The 23,384-nt window shown below is 39.1% G+C and overlaps 2 protein-coding genes across 2 annotated transcripts; both read left to right on the top strand.

The window, feature by feature from the left end:
- The first annotated feature begins 158 nt into the window (after positions 1-158).
- Positions 159-11,114, top strand: LOC129429778 (uncharacterized). The gene is made up of 5 exons (XM_055186709.2): positions 159-277; positions 457-497; positions 596-670; positions 9,012-9,201; positions 10,542-11,114. Exons 1-5 carry the CDS (start codon positions 211-213, stop codon positions 10,937-10,939), a joined length of 771 nt encoding a protein of 256 aa, XP_055042684.1. The 5' UTR covers positions 159-210; the 3' UTR covers positions 10,940-11,114.
- A 6,514-nt stretch (positions 11,115-17,628) lies between these two features.
- Positions 17,629-22,242, top strand: faslg (Fas ligand (TNF superfamily, member 6)). The gene is made up of 4 exons (XM_055187094.2): positions 17,629-19,650; positions 21,077-21,122; positions 21,242-21,307; positions 21,489-22,242. The coding sequence occupies exons 1-4, from the start codon at positions 19,357-19,359 to the stop codon at positions 21,890-21,892; spliced, it is 810 nt and encodes a 269-aa protein (XP_055043069.2). The 5' UTR covers positions 17,629-19,356; the 3' UTR covers positions 21,893-22,242.
- Positions 22,243-23,384: the final 1,142 nt, after the last annotated feature.

The following is a 23,384-nucleotide window of genomic DNA, read 5'->3' as shown; positions in this document are numbered from 1 at the left end:
ATTAACGTGCGACTACAAGATGACGTCAAAGTTCCGCGAGAACGATTTAAAAGCAAACTCCTCCGTATGATTTCGCTAATCGCTCTCGCGGTACTTTGACGTCATCCGGCTGTCGACTCTTGCGGCGCCGCATTAAGTCGAACAGGCTTAATACCTCGTCACGTGACGGACTTTATCACGTGACTCCGTGTTGCCGGAAACGTTACTGGAATGGCGAGAAACGAAGAAAAGCAGCTTGGAAAATTGAATCGATTGTGGCTACAGAAGGAGAGAGAGGGTATGAGACATGGTCTCAAGTTATTTGGAACAAGTGAATAAACGCTAAAGTGCAAAGTATGAAACACGATTGTTTTAAATATCAGCTTAGATTATTAACTTAGCCATGCGGCTGCCTCTCGTGTGTTCACTTGCACAGAATCAGTTTGTGGAATAATTCACGCATGTTTCTTTTTCTAGAGGGTCGCATTAAAGATGTCCACGTTTCAAGGCCAAAACTTGTAAGAAACACATTTATTCAAAATGACCATAAAGCTTTGGTTATTTTTGCAAGACACTTAGAAACGATCACTTTGCTCATCGATTCTTTCATGTGCAGGCGACGTTAAATTCAGTGGCAGCCGTGAAGAAATGGATTCCAAGCATTAAGAAGGAGATAGAGTACTATCTGCAGGTATCATGCACACGTACATATTGGGGCTGTTTCCCGGACAGAGCGCATCCTAGTCCCAGACTAAAGTGCATGCTTGAGCTGCCTTTATTTAAAAACATCTTGCACTGACATATTTTAACATGCATCCGTGCCATTGTTTTATCTCAAAATGCACATCAGTAATGGAGTTTGTAAGATATGTTTGTAAAAACTACTTAAATGTCCTAAAATAACTAAGCCTTAGAATGACCTAAATCCTGTCTGGGAAACTGCCCCATAGTGAAGTAGTAAGACGATGCCACCTGTTGCTTATTCATGTATCTCAACTTGGTTATAAATAGTTCACACTGCAGGTCTTAATGCTCAGTTCGGATTTTTTTCCCTAAAATCCAATTTCTGCATGTGCAGAAGAAGACGTGATGTCATCTTCCCGCCCTCTCCAGCGTAGAATTGTGACATTTGTCCCATTCCAATGACGTAAAAGTCTGATATGTATCTAATTTAGGACAACATATGAAAGTGGCTTGGGTCTGATTTGAAAAAATTGGATTTGTGTGGTTTAGAAAAACAGAAAATCTAGATTTGGGACACTCGCCCAGAATGTAAACGTAGACAAGTCACCCCCTCTGGAAGTCATTTGCTTTTAAGGGGACACATCATGAAAATCTGACTTTTTCCATGTTTAAGTGCTAAAATTGGGTCCCCAGTGCTTCTACCAATCTAGAAAATGTGAAAAAGATCAACCCAGTAATTTAGCTTCGTTAAACAATTCTCTGCAAGCATGTGAAAGAATAGGTAATTGAAATTTGGCTCCCTTTTGATGTCAGAAGGGGATAATACCGCCTCTTAATCGGCACTATCCAACCACAGCACTGCCATTTAGTGCAGTGATCAACTCATTTGCATTTTAAAGGACACACCCAAAACAGAACATTTTTGCTCACACCTACAAAGTGGCAATTTTAACATGTAATAATAAATTATCTATATGATATTTTGAGCTATAACTTCACATACATACCCTGGGGACACAAAAGATTTCTTTGACATCTTAAAAAAGTTGTGTAGATAGCAACATAAATATTTTCTTCACACTAAATGTAAATGGTGTTCAATCCTAGTGTTAATAGATGCTATTTATACTAGATGGTATTTGCATTGTGTTAACAGTATAGGTACATGCAACAAGATGCTTTTCACATATTGGAGTGTATCTTTACACCATGTAAAACCTGTGCCAGAAGTTGACCCCAAGGAGCATTGTGATGGCCGTTTTGACCTTGTTTGGAGCAAATTACCTTAGTTAGCTTAGTTATGACTTGTTTGTAATTTTTAAATCTTGTCCCAAAAATCAGCAACCATTGGCTTCTCTAAGCAGCTGCATAGAAGCTATAAGATGAAAGTAGTGTTTTTAGATTTTTCTAAGAAATAAGTTTGTAGTTTGAAAAGACAATAAAAATTTAGCAGACTCCTGAGTGGTTGCTTTGGGGTTCAGTGACTACTGGACAAACGCAGTCTTCCTATAGAAGCCACAAGAAGATAACCTTTCCACAAAATACAGCATTTGAAGTGTCCAAATGAACATCTTAGCAACACTTAATATTTTGGTAACACGTCCTGTAGACTGATGAAGACCCATTATGAGCAAATATATGTTTGGAGAATAAGAGTCAAGAAGGTAATGGAAAGGACATATCTCAATGACAGTCATGCTTTGGGCATATGTTGCAATCAGTGGCACAGATAACATCTCACAGGAAATAATGAATGCAGATAAATATAGGCAAATTCTGAAACACTACCACACTATCTGTACAAATGTTTTTTTATGAAACGACAGGATAACAAGCTGAAGGTTTTGCCATGGCCCTCACACATTCATGTACTGAACATGATTAAAAATCTGTAGTCAGACCTCATAAAGTAGTGCATGTAACACGGCCGAAGTGGTTTGTTATGTGGGAATGCTGAAATGACAAATGAAATGTTAACGGCGTGATGTTTCCTGTCAATGACCACCCTTTTTGTTACTTATAGAGACAGAGCGCAGCGCGTCACAACCTGAGGGCCACGCCCACCGGGGGGGAAGGCAATCCGGCTGTCTCGATTGACTTTGTATTGCGGTGGGCCGCCTCCTGGTCATTTCTGGCTTATAACGGGAAGCTGAATGATGCCTTGGAGCTGCTTTGGGACAATATGTACAGCTAACAAGCCAAAGAACACAGAAATAAGTTTTTATAAGCTGTCGAGCCGTAAAACCCAGCCTTTAGGGAGAATAAAGTGGATCGCCGACTACGTTTCCCCCTATTGAATGCAGTTTTACTAATAGGAGTACTATGAAAAGTTGCCTGTTTCCATTTCTGTGTCTAAACGCTCGTTTTTTGAAGTCGACAGCTTATAAAAACGTATTTATTTATTTTTTTTGGCGTGTTAGATGTACACCTTGTCACACAGCAGCTTTTAGGTATTATTCTGTTTTTAAGTTTAATCTGTAAATAAGTTTTTATAAGCTGTCGACCCCAAAAAAACGAGCGTTTAAAGACACAAAAATGGATACAGGCAACTTTTCATAGTACTTCTATTAGTAGAACTGCGTCCACTAGGGGGAAACGTAGTCGGCGATCCACTTTATTCTCCTTAAATGCTGGGTTTTACGGCTCGACAGCTTATAAAAACTTATTTCTGGGTTCTTTGGCTTGTTAGCTGTACATATTGTCACAGAGCAGCTTTTAGGCATTATTCAGTTTTTTGTTATAAGCCAGAAATGACAAGGAGGCGGCTTCTCGCAATACAAAGTCAATGGAGACGGTTGGATTGAATTCCCCCCCGGTGGGCGTGGTTTTCAAATTTGCATAACTGCGCTCTGTCTCTATACCAAAGATGGCAGTGAACATATTACATTATCTTTAATCCTTTCCTTGATTGTCTAACTAAACTATAACTTGAGACAATTAAATTGACTCCTGTTGAACAGAAATCCACATTTTATCCTCACCGTACTGGATAATTGTGACACCCCTCTATATACAAACACCTCAGCCCACAATCTTTGATCACTTATGGCACCTCTGTTGATTTAGGGGCTCTTTACACAGTTTATATGTGGTTTGGCTGTTCGCTTGCATGACAACGACATTTTGAGGTCCTGAAAATGCAGAATGCAGACTGTTTCTTTCAAAGTGCAAGCTTTAGAAAATGACGCCTTGTTGTGTCTGTTTAAAATAGAAAAAAAAACACAAATCTGTGGTAACCAGGAGCGTTGTTTGTGGGGTGATGGGGGAGGTAAATTCCCCTCAATATTCAAATCCATCAGTTACAACCTCCCCTCTAATATTTTAACATTAAAACAACAGTAGATCAATTTAAAAATATGCTAAATGGATGTATTTTGTAACGATACGTTTGTTCCAAATTAAATACAAGTTCATCATAATAAATAAGACAAAAATATCCCCCACTTCATTGAACCATTTGGTAACGCCCAACCAATGCGTTGCACTTTCACCAGACACCAACACAACATGAGAGCTTTGCTGCTGTTTAGAGCATGGGTAGCACCAAAATCAAGCGAAGCGCTGTTCTGTTTTGTTAGTTAATTTTTTTAATAATGTCTGTAATTATCAATGACAAAATTATTCACATCTGTGTTTTTTTCTTCCTAAATGAGTCTTTTTTTTAAGTTCTCAGTTACGGATTTTTCTTAAATAAAAAATTGAACAGGCCTGTTTAACCCTCCCAATTTTCAAACCAAATCTACACCCCGGTGATAATGGTGACGTCAAGCTTATGTGTTAATTTGGCCTATAGATGGTTTCATTGGACACACGTGCGCTGTAGCGGTTACACGTATGGGCGGCACTTTAAAAAAAAATGGAATAATCTCTGCTTTTTGCTCAAAATGTGGTGTTTTTGGAGAAACCATATTCAAAAGCTGATTACAAAAGAACTACTGAAGGTAGGATGAAACAGGTTTTTTTGTTTGAAAGCAGAGGGTCTGTTCTTTCATTTGGTTTTCATATTGTATGTTTATATATTTAAAGAAAAACATTTTCTGGAAGGCATTAAACTTTTGCGAAAATCATGAAAAACGCTGGTGCTGGCTGGCAACTTTTTTTAAAAACGCTGGCAGCGAAAGAGTTAACGTCCGGTCTCTGTTTGGTAGTGGCTAAACTAAGCTCTGAAACAAATATATCGTAGAAATAACCAATGTTTTGGTTTCCTAAAGATGAGGGAAGATGGCTATCATGGATCACTGTTATGTGAAGGAAGGTTTGGCAGCCGATCTATATATAACATTGTATACATTGCAGTGGTTCTGGGGTCCGGGGCCCCCAGGGGGGCCACAAGATGGTTCCGGGGGGCCCCAGTTTTATGACATTCTATAAAATACATTCATTTATCATGAATTCTGTGTAATTAAACCTAAAAAGAAATATGGCTACTAACCAACAGCACTACTATGTAACTTAATATGTTTTGTTTAATTAAAATGTTAAATTTTAGAACAGTTTTTTGTCATAAATTTTCTTTGGGGGGGGGCATAGGAATGCACCTTACACAAGGGGGGCCGCACGCAGAAAAAGTTTGAGAACCACTGCATTACAGTATATAGTTTGTGTGTTTGTGCTGCTCAAAATACTGAGTTTATTAATGCAAAGTAAAAAAAATTGCAGCTTTCTAGTAGGGTTGGGAATTATTTTAATTTTAGCAATTCCAATACTAATTCCGCTTATCGAATCCGGTTCTTATTGATTCCCGGTTCCGATTCCAATATTTTTAGTCAGAGAAAAAAAGTGAAAATACTTTCAAGAATTTTTTACATTTTATTCTTGCCACATTTTGACTATAACCTGTTGGCTGTAAATGTTAAAGGGGACATTTCACAAGACTTTTTTAAGATGTCAAATACATTTTTGGTGTCCTTAGAGTATGTATGTGAAGTTTTAAATATAAATAATTTATTATAGCATGTTAAAATTGACACTTTGTAGGTTGTGTGCAAAAATGTCTCATTTTAGGTGTGTCCTTTAACATGCAAATGAGCTGATTTGTGTACTAAATGGCAGTGGCATGGTTAGATAGTGCAGATTAAGGGGCAGTATTATCCCCTTCTGACATCACCGGGAGCCATATTCCAACAACCTATTGTTTTACATGCTTGTGGACAATGGTTTACCAAAACTAAGGTACTGGGTTGATCTTATTCAAATTTTCTAGGTTGATAAAAGCACTGGGGACCCAATTATAGCACTTAAACATGGAAAAAGTCAGATTTTCATGATATATCCCCTTTAACTGTGATAATTCATCTAAAAATGACATTTTAAAAGTGCCAGAATGAATGATACAAATTGCAGGGCTCTCAAGTTTTATCAGAAGTTTGGAATGAGATGGAGTGATGGCCAATACGTTGTTTGCAGGAGTGGCCCTCGGCCCAACCCAATTCTTTCAAGTTTGTGATAGCAATTACATTTTACCTATTGTTCATAACTGACAAGCACAAATAGAAATTCTAACAATTGGTAAGTCTGATAAAAGACAGAAAAATTCATCCAAATAAAACATTTTTACATAGCCTCTTTAAAAAATACAAATGTATCCAAATTAAATCAGAAATCTGTTCCCAAACATGACAGCTGAACAGCACTGCTCAATGTACATACTGTACACATACACACAGAACTTGCCGTGTGTGTGACATCAGAGTAGTGCGAGAGCGATTTGAAATCAGACTCCTCCGTATGATTTCTCAAAAAGTTCTCACGGTACTTTGATGTCATGTGTGTCTCGCTTCCTGCACCGCTGGGTTAAGTTAAGCACATCTTAAAACTCAAGACAGCTATGAACTCCCGGTAGAGAACTTCCTGCGTACACCTGCGCCTCATCCATTATTAGGAGGAAAAGTTATTTCTTACTCCTCAGTGTAAGAAATACAAGGTATGGTGTGAGCGTGTGAACTGGCTAAATGCGTGTGTCTCACGGTGAATGCGTGACACTTGAGAGCCCTGCAAAGTTAATATAATTTTAAATAAACTATGTTGTCCTGTAACAGTTAGCTGCCTAATATTTATCGTCTTTGTCTTACAAAAGAGATGTCAGTTTATCCAGAATTATGCAGCTTTAATTCGAAGGTGTAGGCCTATCTGTGTTTTGTACCCGAGTGTGAGATGCTGCTATTAGCTGTATCTGGTGTGCTGTAGGAGGAGTCACGGCTGGGAGATTGAAACATTCCTTCAGATTAACGCCGTGTTGAAGCAAATGTTTCATCATATTAGAGGTATTGCCTCCCTTACATAAAATATCCGAATAGATTAACCAAACTTTTGAACGTTTGCTGCGGTCATAATGCCGAGTGTAATGTACTGCGCATGTGAGTAATAAAAGAAGGTTCGTCGTAACGTTAGGTCCTGGCTAGTCTCAGCCTCAGACGTCACGCCCACAGACTGTTGGCTGAACGTCTGATGTTTTTCGTACACTTTTCTGGAAACCCTGTGAGAATGTCGAAGTCGTTTTGATTGGTTGAATTAAACCGGATTTCCAGGAGACGCGAGTGTCGCGCTTAGTTTCGGTTCCTGGAAAACAAAGCTCTGACGTTCCATAGAGGAAGAGAATCAGTCGTGTTCACGTGGATAATAATGAGCAGTTATCATGATCAGCTAAACATTGAATTCTAAAAAAATATGCAAAGTTCGCAGCATAGACTCTCTAAAAGACGTCCAAGAGTTTTGCTTGAGGCAGTTAGTGGAGTCAAAAAGTTTGGTTCTCCTGAATTGCTTGTATGTGTTAAAAAGTGGAGAGATATGCTTCAAACAGATGTTTAACGGGAGGGTCTCATTGGTGTGGCTGTTGATGAAGTGCACAACGTTGTTCTATGGTGAGTAATGTTGTTTATTTAGATGCTAATCGGTTGTGGCTGGTTATTTCAATAACTGACTTGTTGCCAGCCGGCTCGTTATTGTGGGGAGTCCAAAACGTGACGCTAGATGAAACAAACTGTGATTGGTTGTTTGACATGTCGGTCAAACAGCTCATGGGCAGGTTTTGTCCAGAAAAAGCAGCGAAAAACACCAGACCTTCAGTATTGAAGGTCTGGCTACGCGAGACTAGGTCCTGGCAGATAGATACAACTGTAAAATGCTCACTACTGTTCGCCGTGCAAGAATGACTGAAAAATTCATGAAACGAAAAACAGAATCAAAATGTGCACGTCATATAGATTCTCCGGTTGTTGTTTTTTTTGGAACCGGTTTTAAAATGGTTTTAAAATTGGATCATTCATCCAAACAAACCGCCTGATGCTTTGCCATCTTGATTGTTTGTAACTATTATTTCACGAGTTTACATTAACATGTAATTGATAGGGAATGAGATAAAGCATATTTGATGTGCTGTCTGAGGAGAGGGCTCCGAGCACTGAATTTTATCCTAAACCCAGAGTACTCCCCCCTCTGTAACTGGAATAAATAAAACTAGATGAGAGTGAGGTGAGGGATGCTGCAAAAAATCTGTCATGTGGACAGAGGTGAAGGACTGCTATTTATAGGCACTTCTTCACGCTGATTGGTTGGATCACAAGACCGTGTCCTCCCAAACTTTTTTAAATAAACTTCATTATGTAGAAAAATGTGTATATGCGCTGGCTTGTAGTGTTTCTTTACAAAGTAACATCGCCATCTAGGGCCTGGCACACATAATACAGCATTTTTAGTCATGTTCATGGATCAGTGTAAACACAAATCTTTTTGAAAGCTCTTTTTTAATACATTGGTTGTGTAAGCATAGCGTGGTCGTGTAAAAGATCTCGCCTGGAAATTTAACAAATAGCTAAACTAATTGAACAATATACTGTGATTTCAGTTTTGTGTTGTACTGTCATGACCTGATCTCTCTATTTCTTGTCTTATCCGAGTTTGAGAGATTAGGTTGTGACAGTACGTGTCTGCCCTGAGAGAGTTGTGTGACATGCCCTTCCGCGGTCCACGTTTCTCTCAGGGTTCGTGAATTGTTTCCCGCTCCCTTATGTCTGATTTAGCTCCAGGTGTCTGTTATTAGTACTCCCTATTTAATACCCTTCTGTCCTGTCCTCCGTGCGTTGGTATTATTCTCTGTTCCCTTTCCAGATCCCTGTGTTTACTCTCTGTTCCAGATCTCTTGTAAAGTCTATGTAGTTAGTGTTCCAAGTGTTAATGTTAGTCAGTTAGTTCTCGTGTCTGTTTATTGTTATGTTTTACCCCCTCGTGGGTGTTTTGGTTCTGTCTGTTTGTATGTATTAAAGTATTCATTATTTTAGTCTGCGTTTGGGTTTTCCTTTGTCCTCCTCGTGTTCCAGCCGTGACATGTACTGTTAATCTGCATTTTACAGCAGTCTCAGTTGTCTCACTACCCGGAGAGAAAGATCAATGAGTTCCATCAGCACATTGAGGACCTGCAGAGAGAATACAAACGCTACCTGAACAAACTGCGCTCCCTGGATCCCACCTGCAAACACACTCCCTGGGAACCCAGATCATACACCAAAAAGAGACAGGAGCCGATCAACAATGAAAACAGCTGTAAGTTTATGCTTTTGTGATGATACTGCTATTGTCTCTTTAAAGGACTGTTTACACCTGATATTAAGATTAATTTTCGTGGATCCGATCACAAGTGGACGAGTCTCTGACTCAGCGTATCTGCCAAAACATTTTTGATTGGTTGCAATCATGTTAATCAGGGTTGTTGTATAAACATTATTATATTTTTACACACGCCAGACTTGTACATATCTCAATCCAAAAGCCTAAGGTTTGTCTAAAAACCTTTTTTTATAAAACTTTTATAAAAAATAAAATTTTATATAAATGAGTTGATTTATTGTTCTTTCAGTGATTAAAAAATATTTTTACATTGCAGCCTCTTCAAAAACTATTAAAATCTGTCATGTTCAATATTTTGGGTGATTGTAAACACGATGGTTGGATTATACACCCGTACTTAACATTCATATGTGTATGTGAAACATTAAAGGTCCCGTTCTTTCTGTGTTTTTTAGCTTTGATTGTGTTTACAGTGCGCAATATAACATGTATTCATGTTTCACGTGTAAAAAACGCGATATTGTCATAGATATGTACACTAGATGTTGCCTTGGCTACGGCAGTTCATTGGACCGAATGCGTCCAACAGAGCCGCCATCTTGAAACAGGGGAATCCCGCATTAGCGATATTGTAGGCAATGGTGTAACCGAAATAAAATCACCATAAATCGTCCTGAACGCGATTTTCTTGGTTTTCTTTTGGTTCGTTTCAACAGTCAGACATGTACTTAGCATTTAGTACAGGAAAAAATAAAAGTTTTGATTTTATGAAAAAAAAAAAAAACTTTTTCTAAATGTAATGCATAGTGCTAGTAGCCCTTACATCCATGCGCAGCACAAAAGTCCGGCATCATTCATGAATTCGAAGTACAGGCGGAGATAGCAGCTTTACCTAGATACTTCCTATGACAAGCCCCCTGTTCGAAGATGGCGACGGTTTTGACGCATGCTCAGAGCCCCAAGACGACATCTAGTGTATATATCTATGAGCTTGCCGTTAGCTTAGCTGGCAACTGACGTATTCCTGTGGGCGGAGTTTAGCCAAAAAACTGTTCTAGTGACGTCATTAAAGCAGGAAGTAGAGGCCTGTAGTCCAAACCGGCCTTTCGCTGTAGGCTTTGAAAGGCGAATTCTGTTAAAGAAAATATATCACCTGGCAGTGAACTTTGTGCTTTATCATTTTACAACTATTATTTAAGCTATTACTGCATCATTACACACTAACTAGGGTTTAAAAAATGGGATCAGAAAGAACGTAACCTTTAAGCTATTTGGGAACCCCTTATTTACTTTATAAAACCGTCTGTCTTGTTTAGGCAAACGAACATGCCTCCATGAACCAAGCACTGTGAGCAGAGCAGAAGAGGATGTTATTGGAGACACCAACCCAGAAGCAGGAGGAACACAAAAAGCCCTTACAACTCTGATTACCGCCCAAACCTCAGATCCTCCAGACCAGGACCTCCCACTGTGCTTTGATCAGACCCGGCTGGGGATGGCGGTGGCTAGTTCGCGGGTGCCTTTGCCAGGGCAGCAGCAGGACACCGGTAGACTGACACGAGTGCTGCTCACAGGTCTGCCCAATCTTCACAGCCTCCCACTAGCACAGGCAGCGGCAGCAGAAAAAACCCATCAGTCTTCTGATGCTGAATCAGCACAAAAACACGTACTTGGACTCGGCTGCTATTCGTCCTCCTCAGACGAAGAGATTTAAAGAATTCATTTTTTCATGTAAAAACATTTTTCATTTTCTGTGGAATACACGGCGCTACTGACAAAATTAGCATTTGATATTCAAAATGTAATTTAAAAAGTTTCAGGTTCCGTGCATGAAAGCGAAACTTGAAACTAAAACATTTTCAGATGAAACATGAAAGCGGTGAATCAGGTGTGTCACGGTTTGCTCAGTTTGTCTTAACCTAGTTTTAAATTCAAATTTGAATGTCTCGCAAGAGAGGAAATGTTTGAGGTGTGGTAAGAGTTTTGAATGGGAAATGACTGATTACTTAATGCAGTGTCATACAGTAAATAAGAGGTAGGAGCAGTTAACCTTTACATGAATAAATACGTTTTTTTCTCGTTCTTTTAAAAAATTTAAATTATTTTACAGCTATAGATACACAGGGAATGTTTCAATTTTTTCATTATCTAGCTGTCAATGAAAAGGCTAGAATATAAATATGGTCCACCCTTAAATTGTTTTTACCAGGGTTGTTTTATCCAATGCTGGGTAAATATTGGACAGAACACATTTTGATTTAATAAATAAACCTATGCGGGGTTGTTTCAACTCATGGTTGGGTTAACAACAACCCAGCATAGCTTTATTTATAACCGAACGTGTGTTTTTTCCCATATGTACCCAGCATTGGGTTAAAAATAACTCTGCAGAATTTGGAGTACATGAATCGCCCCAAAAGTTATAAATAAGAACCATTAAAAACTTTCAGTATGTATTCATGAATATCAGCTTACGTCACTCACATCTCAAACTTGTCTGCCGCCATTTTGAGTACCTGAAGTGGTCGCAAAAAAACTAGAAGCTATGCCTTCAATATGATGTGAGCTTCAAAATTGCTATTTTTACAACACTGAGAAGGCTCAGCACAGCATGATACTTTGCTGGAGGTGTCGCCTGTGTCTCTGCTCGTGGGCTTGAGCATTGGGAACATTGTTTCTGTACACAGAGTTTACTGGGGGGAGGGTTTTGGATGGCTGACTTCGGCTGTTTTGGTGTCAGCTCACCGCCATCTTGCCAGTCAAGATGTATCGATCTACGAATGCGACGTAAGGAGGGAAGAGAGTAAAGATGTTAAGCTCCTAAAGCATACTTCCATATAAATGCACGGATAATTTGTTGTTTTGTCGCAAGTGAAAAACATTGACCTTCTAAAGGAGCTTCATATGAGATTCATTCATTCGCATTCGGAAATCGATTCTTTATGTCTGGCAAAGATTGCAAGCGGACACCAAGGCAGCCGGGGTCGGTTTTTCAAGACTTTCTTTTTAATGAGCTCTGTGTGCACAAAAGTGTTCTCGATTCTGGCGTTCATGTGTGGAGATCCGGGTGATGCTTTGAGCAGTTTCATGTTGTGTCGTGCCTTCTTAGTGTTGTAAAAATAGTCTTTGGCAGCAGACAGCAGCCGAAAGAACACATCAGTGACCAAGTAGGCATCACACCCTAACCAAGATATTTTTTAAAGTAGCGTTTCTTTTCATGACAGTCGAGGTGCGAAATGTTGTCTTTCGTAGCCATTTCCCGTATCCGTAAGAATTATAGACAGTAAAAGATAAATAAATCGTAGCAAGCTAGCCAATGCTTGTCAGTAGCCTACAGGTACTCAAGATGGTGGCGGGCAACTGCAATGACGTAAAATGTCACATGACTGATATTCATCAATAGGTGTTTTTGAGCCTCAACTCTTTAGAGTTTAAAACCCCAAAGTTTCAGACTGATATACGTATCTGGTATGTAGGGCAGTGGTTCTCAAACTGGGGTCCCGCAAAAAAAGAGATTTTTCATAATTTCTGTATAATTAAACCTCATAAAAATAAGGCTACTAACCAACAGCAATATGTTGTACAATTTAATATGTTTTGTTACATTCAAATTTTATGTCAAACATTTTCTTTAGGGGAGGCACAGAGCGATGCACCACACACAAAGGGTGTGGCATGCCAAAAAAGTTTGAGAACCACTGATGTAGGCTAATGTATTAATGCACTTACCACAATAACCCCGCTAAAAACGACTGCGGCAGTTTAAAACCTTAAATTTTTGCAGAGATGCTGAGTCAGAGAGAGAGAGCAATAGTTGTCTTTGCACACAAAACGATAGACAATTTTTCCAATAGTATGGTAAGAGAACTGGGGCTCCGCTGCTGCCCACGTTTCGACCCCAAAACCCCTCATGACTAGATATCAACGACAAAAACTGCTTAGCAGGCACCACTTCTGGGAAACTGAGCAAGAGCTGACAGTTGTTACCAGGCAACAGTGGTGGATGAGATGTGTAAGCGTGTGTCACTTCTAGCACCTTGCATTTGCTCACACAATAGACAGGGTTTCCCATACCTGTGAAGAGATAGGCAAGGAAACCTGTCATCAGATGCAACCAAAGACGTCAGCATGACAATAAAGCCAATTTTTCCCCTGCAGCATTCAGAATAAAAGATTTTTGGTTTTGTACTCATCAACGAACTGAACAACAATGTAATAACTTAAATGCTTTGTTTGCGGTATCTTTCTTCAATTTTTCCCACAATGGTCCACTAATGATTCAGCGTAACGTGACTTTCAACTGATTAGTCATTACCATCCTGATCTCACGAGAATTCGTACATATTTTGCGAGTTGGATAAATTGTGCGAAGTAGTACAACGTTAAAGCATATCTTACATGCATTGTAGTTACGCACGGTACCAATTACAGGCATTACGAAAAAAAAATTTTTAGCTGCATCATTGCTCCAGACGTTGACATCAGAGAAAACTTGGCCAACTCTTGCTTTTGCTCATGATTGCACTGCGAGTTTCTGTTGTTGGGGCGTTTATAAAAACGATAGGCTGCATGTGTCTACTAAAGCAAGAGAAACGTATGAACTGGGAAGGAGGACGAAATGGATGTGCAGATATGTTCCTGTAGCTCAAGTGGTAAAACATTGCATCATATACTTAGTGCATAAGTTCTGGGTTTCATTCGCAGTAAAATTAAATACTAATGAAATGTACACCTTGGGTGAGTTAAATAAAATGCATATACTGTATGTAAACCCTGCTGAAAAAACAATAAAACCATTACAGAAAATTCTAATGGTTTCCATTACAATACCAATAGGAACCATTAGCTTTTACGATTAAAACCACTACACTGTAGTGTGCTTTAATTGGGCCATATTCCATTAGAACCAATAAAATTCCCAATAGACCTCTTCACAGTTCACGTCACAGGCGGTTCCCACTGCTCATGTCGGGGTCAGAAAAGTCATTACAGCAGATTGAGTTGCGTATTATTCGGTATCGTCAAAAATGCCTACTTGCGTCTTGAGCTGTGAAAATCGCAACAGGTCTTCCGTTAAGTTTTTCGGGATTCCTGCAGAATCTCAAAAAAATACAACATCTGGCTGCAAGCAATTAAACGTGCAGACTGGGACAATGCAAAGATCGAAGAGGCTTGTGTTTGTAGTGCTCACTTCATTTGAGGTAAGTCATCATTTTCTCAGCCATGTTAGATTAAACTAGAAAGCCTAAATGATATGAACAGTTTGACCCCATGCTGCACGCGCACCCGATAGTCATTCAATGTTTACAAACCTTGAAGGGGTCTATAAAACCAATAGAATTTATGTGATGGTGTCTATTGTTTTTTTAGCACGTAACACATTGCGCATTTATTGCAATCCACTTAAATTCTTTGTGATCAGTTGAACGTCCATCAATGACTGCAGGTTGCAGATTAAAGAGAACGAACAGTGGGTTTATAAAAGCGAGGCCAAGCCACTAACGAAAAAGGCAGACTTTTCCAGGAACGCCTGGTGTCTGATGACATGCGAGAGGGTATTGCTGTAGGGTGAGGGGGTTAAGGTAATGCCTTTTCCTGCCTCGCTTGGTTTTAACCACATACCTCACTCTCACAGCCTTTGTCATTCTCATGCAGACCCTGAGAATGCAGGGTGCAGGACCGAGATCGCACGCACACACGCGCATACACTTTGACAGACTGTTTCATGTGGCAACTTCTGTTCTTTAGTGGTATTTACTGAAACTATTTTCTGCTGCATCACTGTTTATAAACACTTGACTGAAACGCTTTCAAGTAGGAACATAACATGGGACAGTTTTGCATTAAATGTTTTACGTATGATTATTATTAAACCTGATTGGTTGAGACTTGGCAGGTGTTTGGTTTAATTTTGTAGCGGTCGAGCTTCATCTGACACATATGGTTTTTTTTAACATTTGTCAGCTTTTAATACAAAGCAAGTATCTGATAACATAGAAATATTGTACAGTTGGCAGATATCTAAGAAGAACCAAATAGGTTTAAGGGTAGCCGGATCTGCACTGTATATGTACCGGAGCTCCTGACTCTGGCTCTGTCTGGGAAAGTTATATTTCTACATTTCCCAAATGCTTTTATCCAAAGCAACTTACAACGCATTAAAGTTGCGTGCGTTTCCTGGAAATCAAACCTATAACCTTTGTGCTAGTGATGCAATGCTCTAGCAGTTGAGCTACAGGAACCTTACCTGTTTGAAACTAACTAAATCTGTTAGTTTCTATTCTAGTCAAGACTGGTGGCTTCAGGACTGCAGACAGGATGCCGGTGGTCTTTTAAAAAAGATGCCGTGGCCCTTCTGAAGAACTTTTAGTAGGTCACATGCGATTTGTCGCCTCATATGCAGATGATACACCGCACTGACCTCCCAAAGGTTTGTTGTACTGTACTAATGGATGGTTTATTAGATAAAGGTTAAACTGTTCTGAAAGATAACTACATTAGGCATTTTGACAATGTAGCAGTTGGACTTAATTAATCTAAAAACTTAACAACAAAGTTGTTCAGAATATTTGTCATAATCCCACCATGGACATATGAGGCAGAATGTCCGAGTAGCTCCTTTATAGAATGAAAAAAAGGAAAATGGCACCAAACAATGCCTAATAATAGTGAGGGCAACTTAGGTGAGTTGGTGCTCTATGGTCTAGGCAGGGTTCCCACGGGTCCTTGAAATCATTGAAAGTTTGTGAATCTGGGAAAAAATTCAAGGCCATGGGAAGTTTTTGAAAATATACATACACAGATACAGGTCATTGAACGTGCTTGAATCTATTTTATGCAAGATGTTTTCTGGAAAAAAATCCATATTATTCCCTGTATAGTGTAAGATAATATCATAAAAATTCTAGACTTTTAAAGCACACGTGCTAAACTGTTCATTTTAAATGCTTATATCTTCTGTATGCGAATGTTGATTCATTCAAAAATGCTTTTTTGCGTAGTTGTGTTTGACACATAAAAAACATCTCGGGTTACATATGTAACTGTTGTTCCCTGAGAAGGGAATGAGACACTGCGTCTCCCATGCTAATTCTTCCTGCGTCCTTGTAACGCAATATTTCAGATAGCGATATACTTCCTGGCTCCCGCGTCACTCTGTCTTTGTCATTAAGCCTCACCATTAGTTGAATTTGATATACACATTCAGACGCACTTACCCCTGGACGCGTCCCCAAAGTGTCATCGCAGTGACGCAGCGCGAGTTCCCTCGAAAGGGAACTGTAACAATAGCTACGTTTACATGGACACATTTTGCCTCCATCTGATTAAAATCCTTCCGATTAATAAATCCTATAATAGCGTTTACATAAACACTTAATAATGTGATCGGATTGATGTGCGTGTTTATATGACACAAGATTTACATCAGATTTGATCATTTGACATGCGCACATTGCACAAATATAGTTTCACGCTGTTTCAAGATTTGCTTTGTGCCTCACTGATTATAAAGCAGCAGCAAAATCACCCAAAAAGCGTATTTTACGTCACGCGGTGCTGCAGAGACCGTTCGCGAGAGAAAGTCCAAACACACGCGTTTGTGGATCAGAGAATAAATCATGGACTGACTGGACAACGCTGTCTTGTATCACTTCATGGAGAATTGGAAGGATAATAGGAACAAGATTAACAAGACAATCACTTCTTGTGACTTCCTTCAACAAAACAAACTCGAGTTATTTGCGTCACATGTCATTACGGCAATTCTACGTCATTGCACGTGTGCGTATGCTCCACACTCCCGTCCTGTAGGTGGCGGAAATGCACCTTTCAGTGGGTTTGCCAACCGCCATTAAAAAAAGAAAAGATGGCACATGCGCACTGCAGAGCCTCCCAGTTTCAGTTATTTAATCCGATCAAGTGTATACATGTCATTTTGAGCGGATTACAAACGGTATAAACCACCCCTAACAAGCGGATTAGATTTTTAATCAGATTGGCACTTTTTAGTCCGATTGAGGTGTTTACATGGAGCATTTTTATTCAGATTGATCATTTAAACGGATTACAAATGTCCATGTAAACGCAGCTAATGTATCTTAAAAAGAAACACAATGTAACCGTACTCTCACTTGTAATGTGTCCCCACATTTAGTCCTTGAATTTGAGGGTATTGGACCCGGAAAGTCCTTGAAAAGTCCTTGAATTTGAAATTAACTAAGGTGTGGGAACCCTGTTTAGGGTTCAATTTACAAAAGTCCCTTTGGCACTCTTTTCATTAAAAATCCTTTTTTTTTTCTTATTGCTCCATGTAAAAAAATGTTAAAAGGACTTTAGGAAAAAAGCACAATTAAAGTATTTGTATGCATCATGTGTGTGTACTATATTCATATAAGTCTTTCAGGGTTCCCACGGGTCCTTGAAATCCTTGAAAGTTTGTGAATCTGGGGGAAACAATTCAAGGCACTGAAAAGTTTTTGAAAATATACATACATAGATACAGGTCATTGAAAGTGCTTGAATTTATTTTACGAAGGAAGTTTTCTGGTAAAAAAAAGTCCATATTATTCCCTGTGTAGTGTTAGCCTGGCTCCGCCCTCCTACGTGCTTCCGCTTAATTTTCATTACGCTTCAGTACTACATCTGGGACTGCTGTGTAGAGTTTCATTTTCTCCTGCAAAAATCTGCTGGTCCAATCAGCGAACAGAGGGGTGTGGCTAAGAAAGATGACGTTGAGGTTGTGCGCCAGTTTGAGTTGTAGTTCAGTAATGACAGCGGAGAAAGACGTGAGAAAAGCTATTCGGTCCGTTGTTGCAAAATGCCGAATATACAGAAGTTAAAGCCGGACAAGAACCAGGTTTGCTAAGTTTTGTTGGTCTGATTATTCGGACTTGTTGTTTTTCGGCCGGTTTCGGCGCATGATATACGTTACGACCACACGTTAGCGATCGCCTATGGCAGTTCCTGAGCAGATCCAATAGTTTTAAACTTCAACAGAGGACCCTCCTTAACGGAAGTAACGCTTTGCAATGGAGCATGGCCCGACTCTCTGTACAAATGAAATGAATGTACGAGAGTCTGGTTGGACCAGGCTAGTGTAGTGTAGGATAATATCATAAAAATTCTAGACTTTTTAAGCACACGTGCTAAACTGTTTGCTTTAAGATGGGAACGAGACACTGTGTCTCCCTTGCCATACTTCCTGCGTCCCTGTAACGGCATATCTTTGGCAATATTTCAGATAGTGATATACTTCCTGGCTCCCACGTCACCCTGTCTTTGTCATTAAGCCTCACCATTAGTTGAATTTGATATACACATTCAGACGCACTTACCCCTGGAGGCGTCCCCAAAGTGTCACCGCAGTGACGCAGTGTGAGTTCCCTCGAAAGGGAACTGTAACAATGTATCTTAAAAGGTAACATGATGTAACCTTGCTCTCGCTTGAAATGTGTCCCCACATTTAGTCCTTGAATTTGAGAGTATCGGACCTGGAAAGTCCATTTGAAGTAAATTTGACGTTAACTAAGGTGTGGGAACCCTGGTCTTTATAAGTCTAGTTTTATGTAAGGAACAGTAAAAACCAATTACCATTATTAAATGATATCTGTAGTCCTCATCAATACATCTTTTGTGTGTGTGTTTATTTTTAGAAAAAATACAGGGTTGGAACAACATGAGGTTGTAAACACAAAATTCCAAAATAAACTTTTAAAATGTTTATCTTTAGGTTTAAATGTCTTAGGTGGTATTGCAAGTTTCCTGCCTATGATGTCATTATCACTCCCCCTGTAGAGAATTACAAGACCTTATGCTGTAGTTTACCACAAATGCATGGACGACATAATACCGGAACAAGAAAAAATGCATAAAAACTCATAAAGCTACATTCACTGCACCTATTCACTACTTTATATCTTTCTTTATATGTCACCGTTAAAGGAAAGAATCAGGGTAATGAGTGAATGAGTGATTGAGAGACAGCGTCTGTGTGTGACTGTGTGTGTGTGGGAGGTGGAAGATAAACCACGCTGAAGGACCTTTTACAAAACTGTTCTGCAGCCAGTCTTCTCAAGACAAACCAATCATCATCTTGACACCATCACACACACGACTCTGAGCCTTGCAGATATGAGCGGCAACAGATATGGCCATTCATCTCCTCCAATGTTCCTGGTGGATTCCGGTGGAGGTCATCCTGGAGAACATCAGTATTATCATCAGCAGGTGCTTGGACAGGGAAATCCACCCCTGGTGCCCTGCTGGACGTTCCCTCCTGCTCGAGCCAAGATGAAGAAAAGGGGAACCATGAACAATGGGATGACCTGGGTGTTGATTATGATACTTCTGTTGGTTTTTGCGGCCCTGGGGCTCGGAGCCTACCAGATCCTGAGGTTACAGAATCAAGTGGAGCGGCTTACACAGGTAAGAATGACTGGGTTGTGCGTTATGGGGCGGTTTCTCGACAGGGCTTATCCTAGTCCCAGAATAAAATACTGTTGAAATATATTAAACCTAAAATATTTTGTGTATATATTATGTATTTTAATATTAAAGAAGATTTTCAAACATTTATTCTATTTAATTTTAAGAGGAACTAACATACTACATATATAAAAAATTACTTTAGGATCAGTTGGATATCATTGCAAAAAGCCTGTTTGGATTTTTTCCCCCCAAAGATGACACTAATTTCTGTCATTCAATATTTTTTTTATCTTTTTTTAACATTTATGTAGCATATGTTGCAAAACACTTTTTGTGGTGACTACAAGTAGTGATATTGAATCCTTAATATAAATACATAATTTGGTTACTCATACCCACATGAAAAGCAGCCAGATATTTCCTAAGTGTCTTCATGAATCTCTTCAGTAGTATATTTTTTTCACTTTCCATTTTGACATATGCACATGACTGAGTAGGACAAAACTGCGACAGAAAGAAAAAATGTGGTTACTGGTCAAAAGCTACAGGATATCCTCTAATTCACCCAGAGCAGTCAAACAGCTAAAAGTCAACTACACTCTCAGAAAAAAAAGGTAAAAAAGTTGTACCTTTAACTCACTGGTACCTTCTGAAAGGGTCCTAATATGTATCATTTAGGTTCAGATATGTTCCTATAAGGTACCAGTGTGTGCTACTGACCCACACTGTAAAACCTGTAAAAAACAGTTAACTCAAACCATTTAAGTAAACCGGTTGCATTAGACCATTTAAGTTTTAAAACACATATATTTAAGTACTGTGAACTTGAGTCATGTGCAATTATGCACTTATATTTAAGTAGTGTGAACTTAAATATAAGAGCATAACTGCATATGCCTCAATTTGTTTAAGTTCACAGTACTCAAATGTATATGTTTTAAAACTAATGCAACCGGTTTACTTAAATGGTTTGAGTTGAGTTAACTTTTAGGTTTTACAGTGCAGTGACCACTTTTGTACCTCCATGTACCTTTTTCTGAGAGTGTACCCTGGTTTTAGCTGGTCTCCAGCTTGGTCTTAGCTGGTTTTGCTGGTGTAGGAAGCAGGTCTAGCTGTGTTTTGGTCACATTTTAAGCTGGTCTAGCTGGACTTAGCTGGTCAGGCTGGAAAACCAGCTGGCCCACCAGCATGACCAGCTTTGTCAGGCTGGGAGGACCAGCGTAAACCACCTTACACCAGCTAAAACCAGCTACCAGCTTATGCTGGTTTTAGCTGGATTTTTCAATAGGGTAGATGTAGATTTACAGCATCTATATTATAGACACATTTCTGTAGGTTCTGTTGTGTGCATACACTTGAATGCACCTATATATTGTGACTATAAGTTTGACGTGACCCTATATTTTCTCACCTTTAATGTCAGGAAATGCCTGCAGAAGTTGAAAGCATCACCGCACAGAAGCAAGTTGGTGAGTAAAGCACTTTATTATATAGCATAGCATTTATTAGTATTGTCCTGAGCTAAAAGCTTGTTATTTTGTGCTGATTTCTGGGATAACCTGAATAGCAATGCTGTTCTGTTTAACAGGCCTACCTGCTGAGTTGATCAAGATGAAACAAATAAGAGCAGATTTTATCGGTGCACATTTAATCGGTAAGTTTGGCAAACAAACATCCAAAGATTTACACATGTGCCCTTTAAAAAACCTGTTGGAACCTTTGCTGATGTATTGCTGTGCTGGCACCGGTTACTTCCTATACTTGAAAATTCCTGTATTTTTAGCTGGGAATGATTTTGAACACTTTTTCTGACCTAAATGCTTTTCCAACAACAGGCCATGCAGACCAGCGCTCATCATCCGGAACTCTGAATTGGGAAACTCAACTTGGTACGGCGTTCATAAATGGCATCCAGTACCACAACGGCGGTTTTCAAATCAATGAGACTGGTTACTACTTTGTTTACTCCCGTGTGGAGTTTTTGATATACACATGCAGCCACAAAGACTCTCACACCCACAGGGTTAGTGTGCTGAGACGCGGGGAAAATCGAACCATCATGGAGGACCACCAAGAGGGCTTCTGTAAGTCGTCGAACAATCAGAAATGGATGACAGGAAGTCATCTGAGCTCCCTTCAACGTTTCCAGGAGTCAGACTGGCTATTCGTTAATGTTTCACACCCACTATTTCTCAGCAAAAATTTTCAGAATAATTTTTTTGGTCTTTTTAAGATCTAATAATGCTTGGGAAGAACTTGGGACCTGTTTGCTTGCCATTGTCAAATCATATTTGATTTCTATCAGAATGTATCTGTTGCCTGTGTGCAAAATGTTCTTGTTTTGTAAAAAAAGCAGAAAAGTTTTGCAAAAGAGATTTAAGATTGAACAAACACTAATATGCTGCTGTATCAGGTTGGTTAAATGTAGGTATTTATTTCTTTAAAGACTAAATTTGTATACTGTTGACTGTATACTAATGTGAATAATGAATAATGGTCACATTGACTGATGATAGTTAAGTAATATTAATAGATGGATAAATGTTTAATTAATTGAATGTTATTGATAATAAAACTGAAACTGAACAAGCAGAGGATGTCTCACACTCTTGTAAAGCAATATTTCGTGGTGAGATCTTTCCAATAGCACGGCTATTATTTGCATGTTATAGTGGGCAGGTTGTAGGCAAAATGATACTGATTGTTGGTGGAATATTTCCATGGTTATTTATATAAACATTTGATCTGACTTGCCACATTCTTGAGTTTAACTTAATAAAGTAAAATAATGTAATAAAGATATCACTTACACCTTAACTTGATGCATTTGTTTAAAAAGAGTTTTTTTCGTTCTTTATCAAAGTGACTGATTTAGGACTGTGTTGTCAGCTGTTTTGTATATCCTCTACAGACCGCAAAAGGCAACTTTGCAGGGTTATGGTTTCATTCCTCGTCATTTCTGCAAAGACCCCTAGGTTGGCTTCACTGCAGTCTTTGCTAATGCACACCTCAAGATTTATAAATGTGCTCTGTGCAAGAGTAGCTGTTAGAGTACACTGTGTGCTTTTACAATTCTCACACTTCCTTCCTGCAGAATGTTCGAGGGGTTAAAACGGGTTTTAAAAATGAAATAGAAATGTGCCTTTATCACTTATTCATTCAATTCAAAGTCCAACAATGTATTTATTTTATGAGTGTCTGCAGTAGTAACAATATAAATAGTAAAAAAAATGAAACAATATAGCTAGTTTTACTCTTGTTACCCTTGGTTACTCTTGGTTCAGTTAAACTGTTTCATTGTCCATTTTGCCTAATAGATCTTTGGTGTAGCCCCCAAAACTTTCACCTCCCACAAAGGTAAGTGGAAACATCACTTACTCTTTCAGCCCCTTCAGCCTCTTTGGACAGGCTCTTTGCATACCACAGGAAGTGACCACTGGAGAATCATCACCCACAATTCCTCCAGTAAGCATTTGCAGTCTCAAACTATGCTTCAAGGTCTTCTAGGTAGATGATTCAATTCAATTGTATGTATTGAGTGCTTCTTAACATGGTTCATGGTTCCTAAGGAGCTTTACATGAAGTAGAAACAAATACATTTACCAGTAAGAGGTTGTAAGATTAACAGTAATTTACTGTTAAGCGCTATGTGTGAACAAAAATCAGGATTACTGGAATTTAGAATGGACGATGTCAGAAACAGATTGATCTCATGGAAAGTCGTGTTATAG

Source organism: Misgurnus anguillicaudatus, chromosome 18 (assembly GCF_027580225.2).
Source record: "Misgurnus anguillicaudatus chromosome 18, ASM2758022v2, whole genome shotgun sequence".
Taxonomy (NCBI): domain Eukaryota; kingdom Metazoa; phylum Chordata; class Actinopteri; order Cypriniformes; family Cobitidae; genus Misgurnus; species Misgurnus anguillicaudatus.
This window is presented reverse-complemented; position numbering and strand designations above follow the sequence as displayed.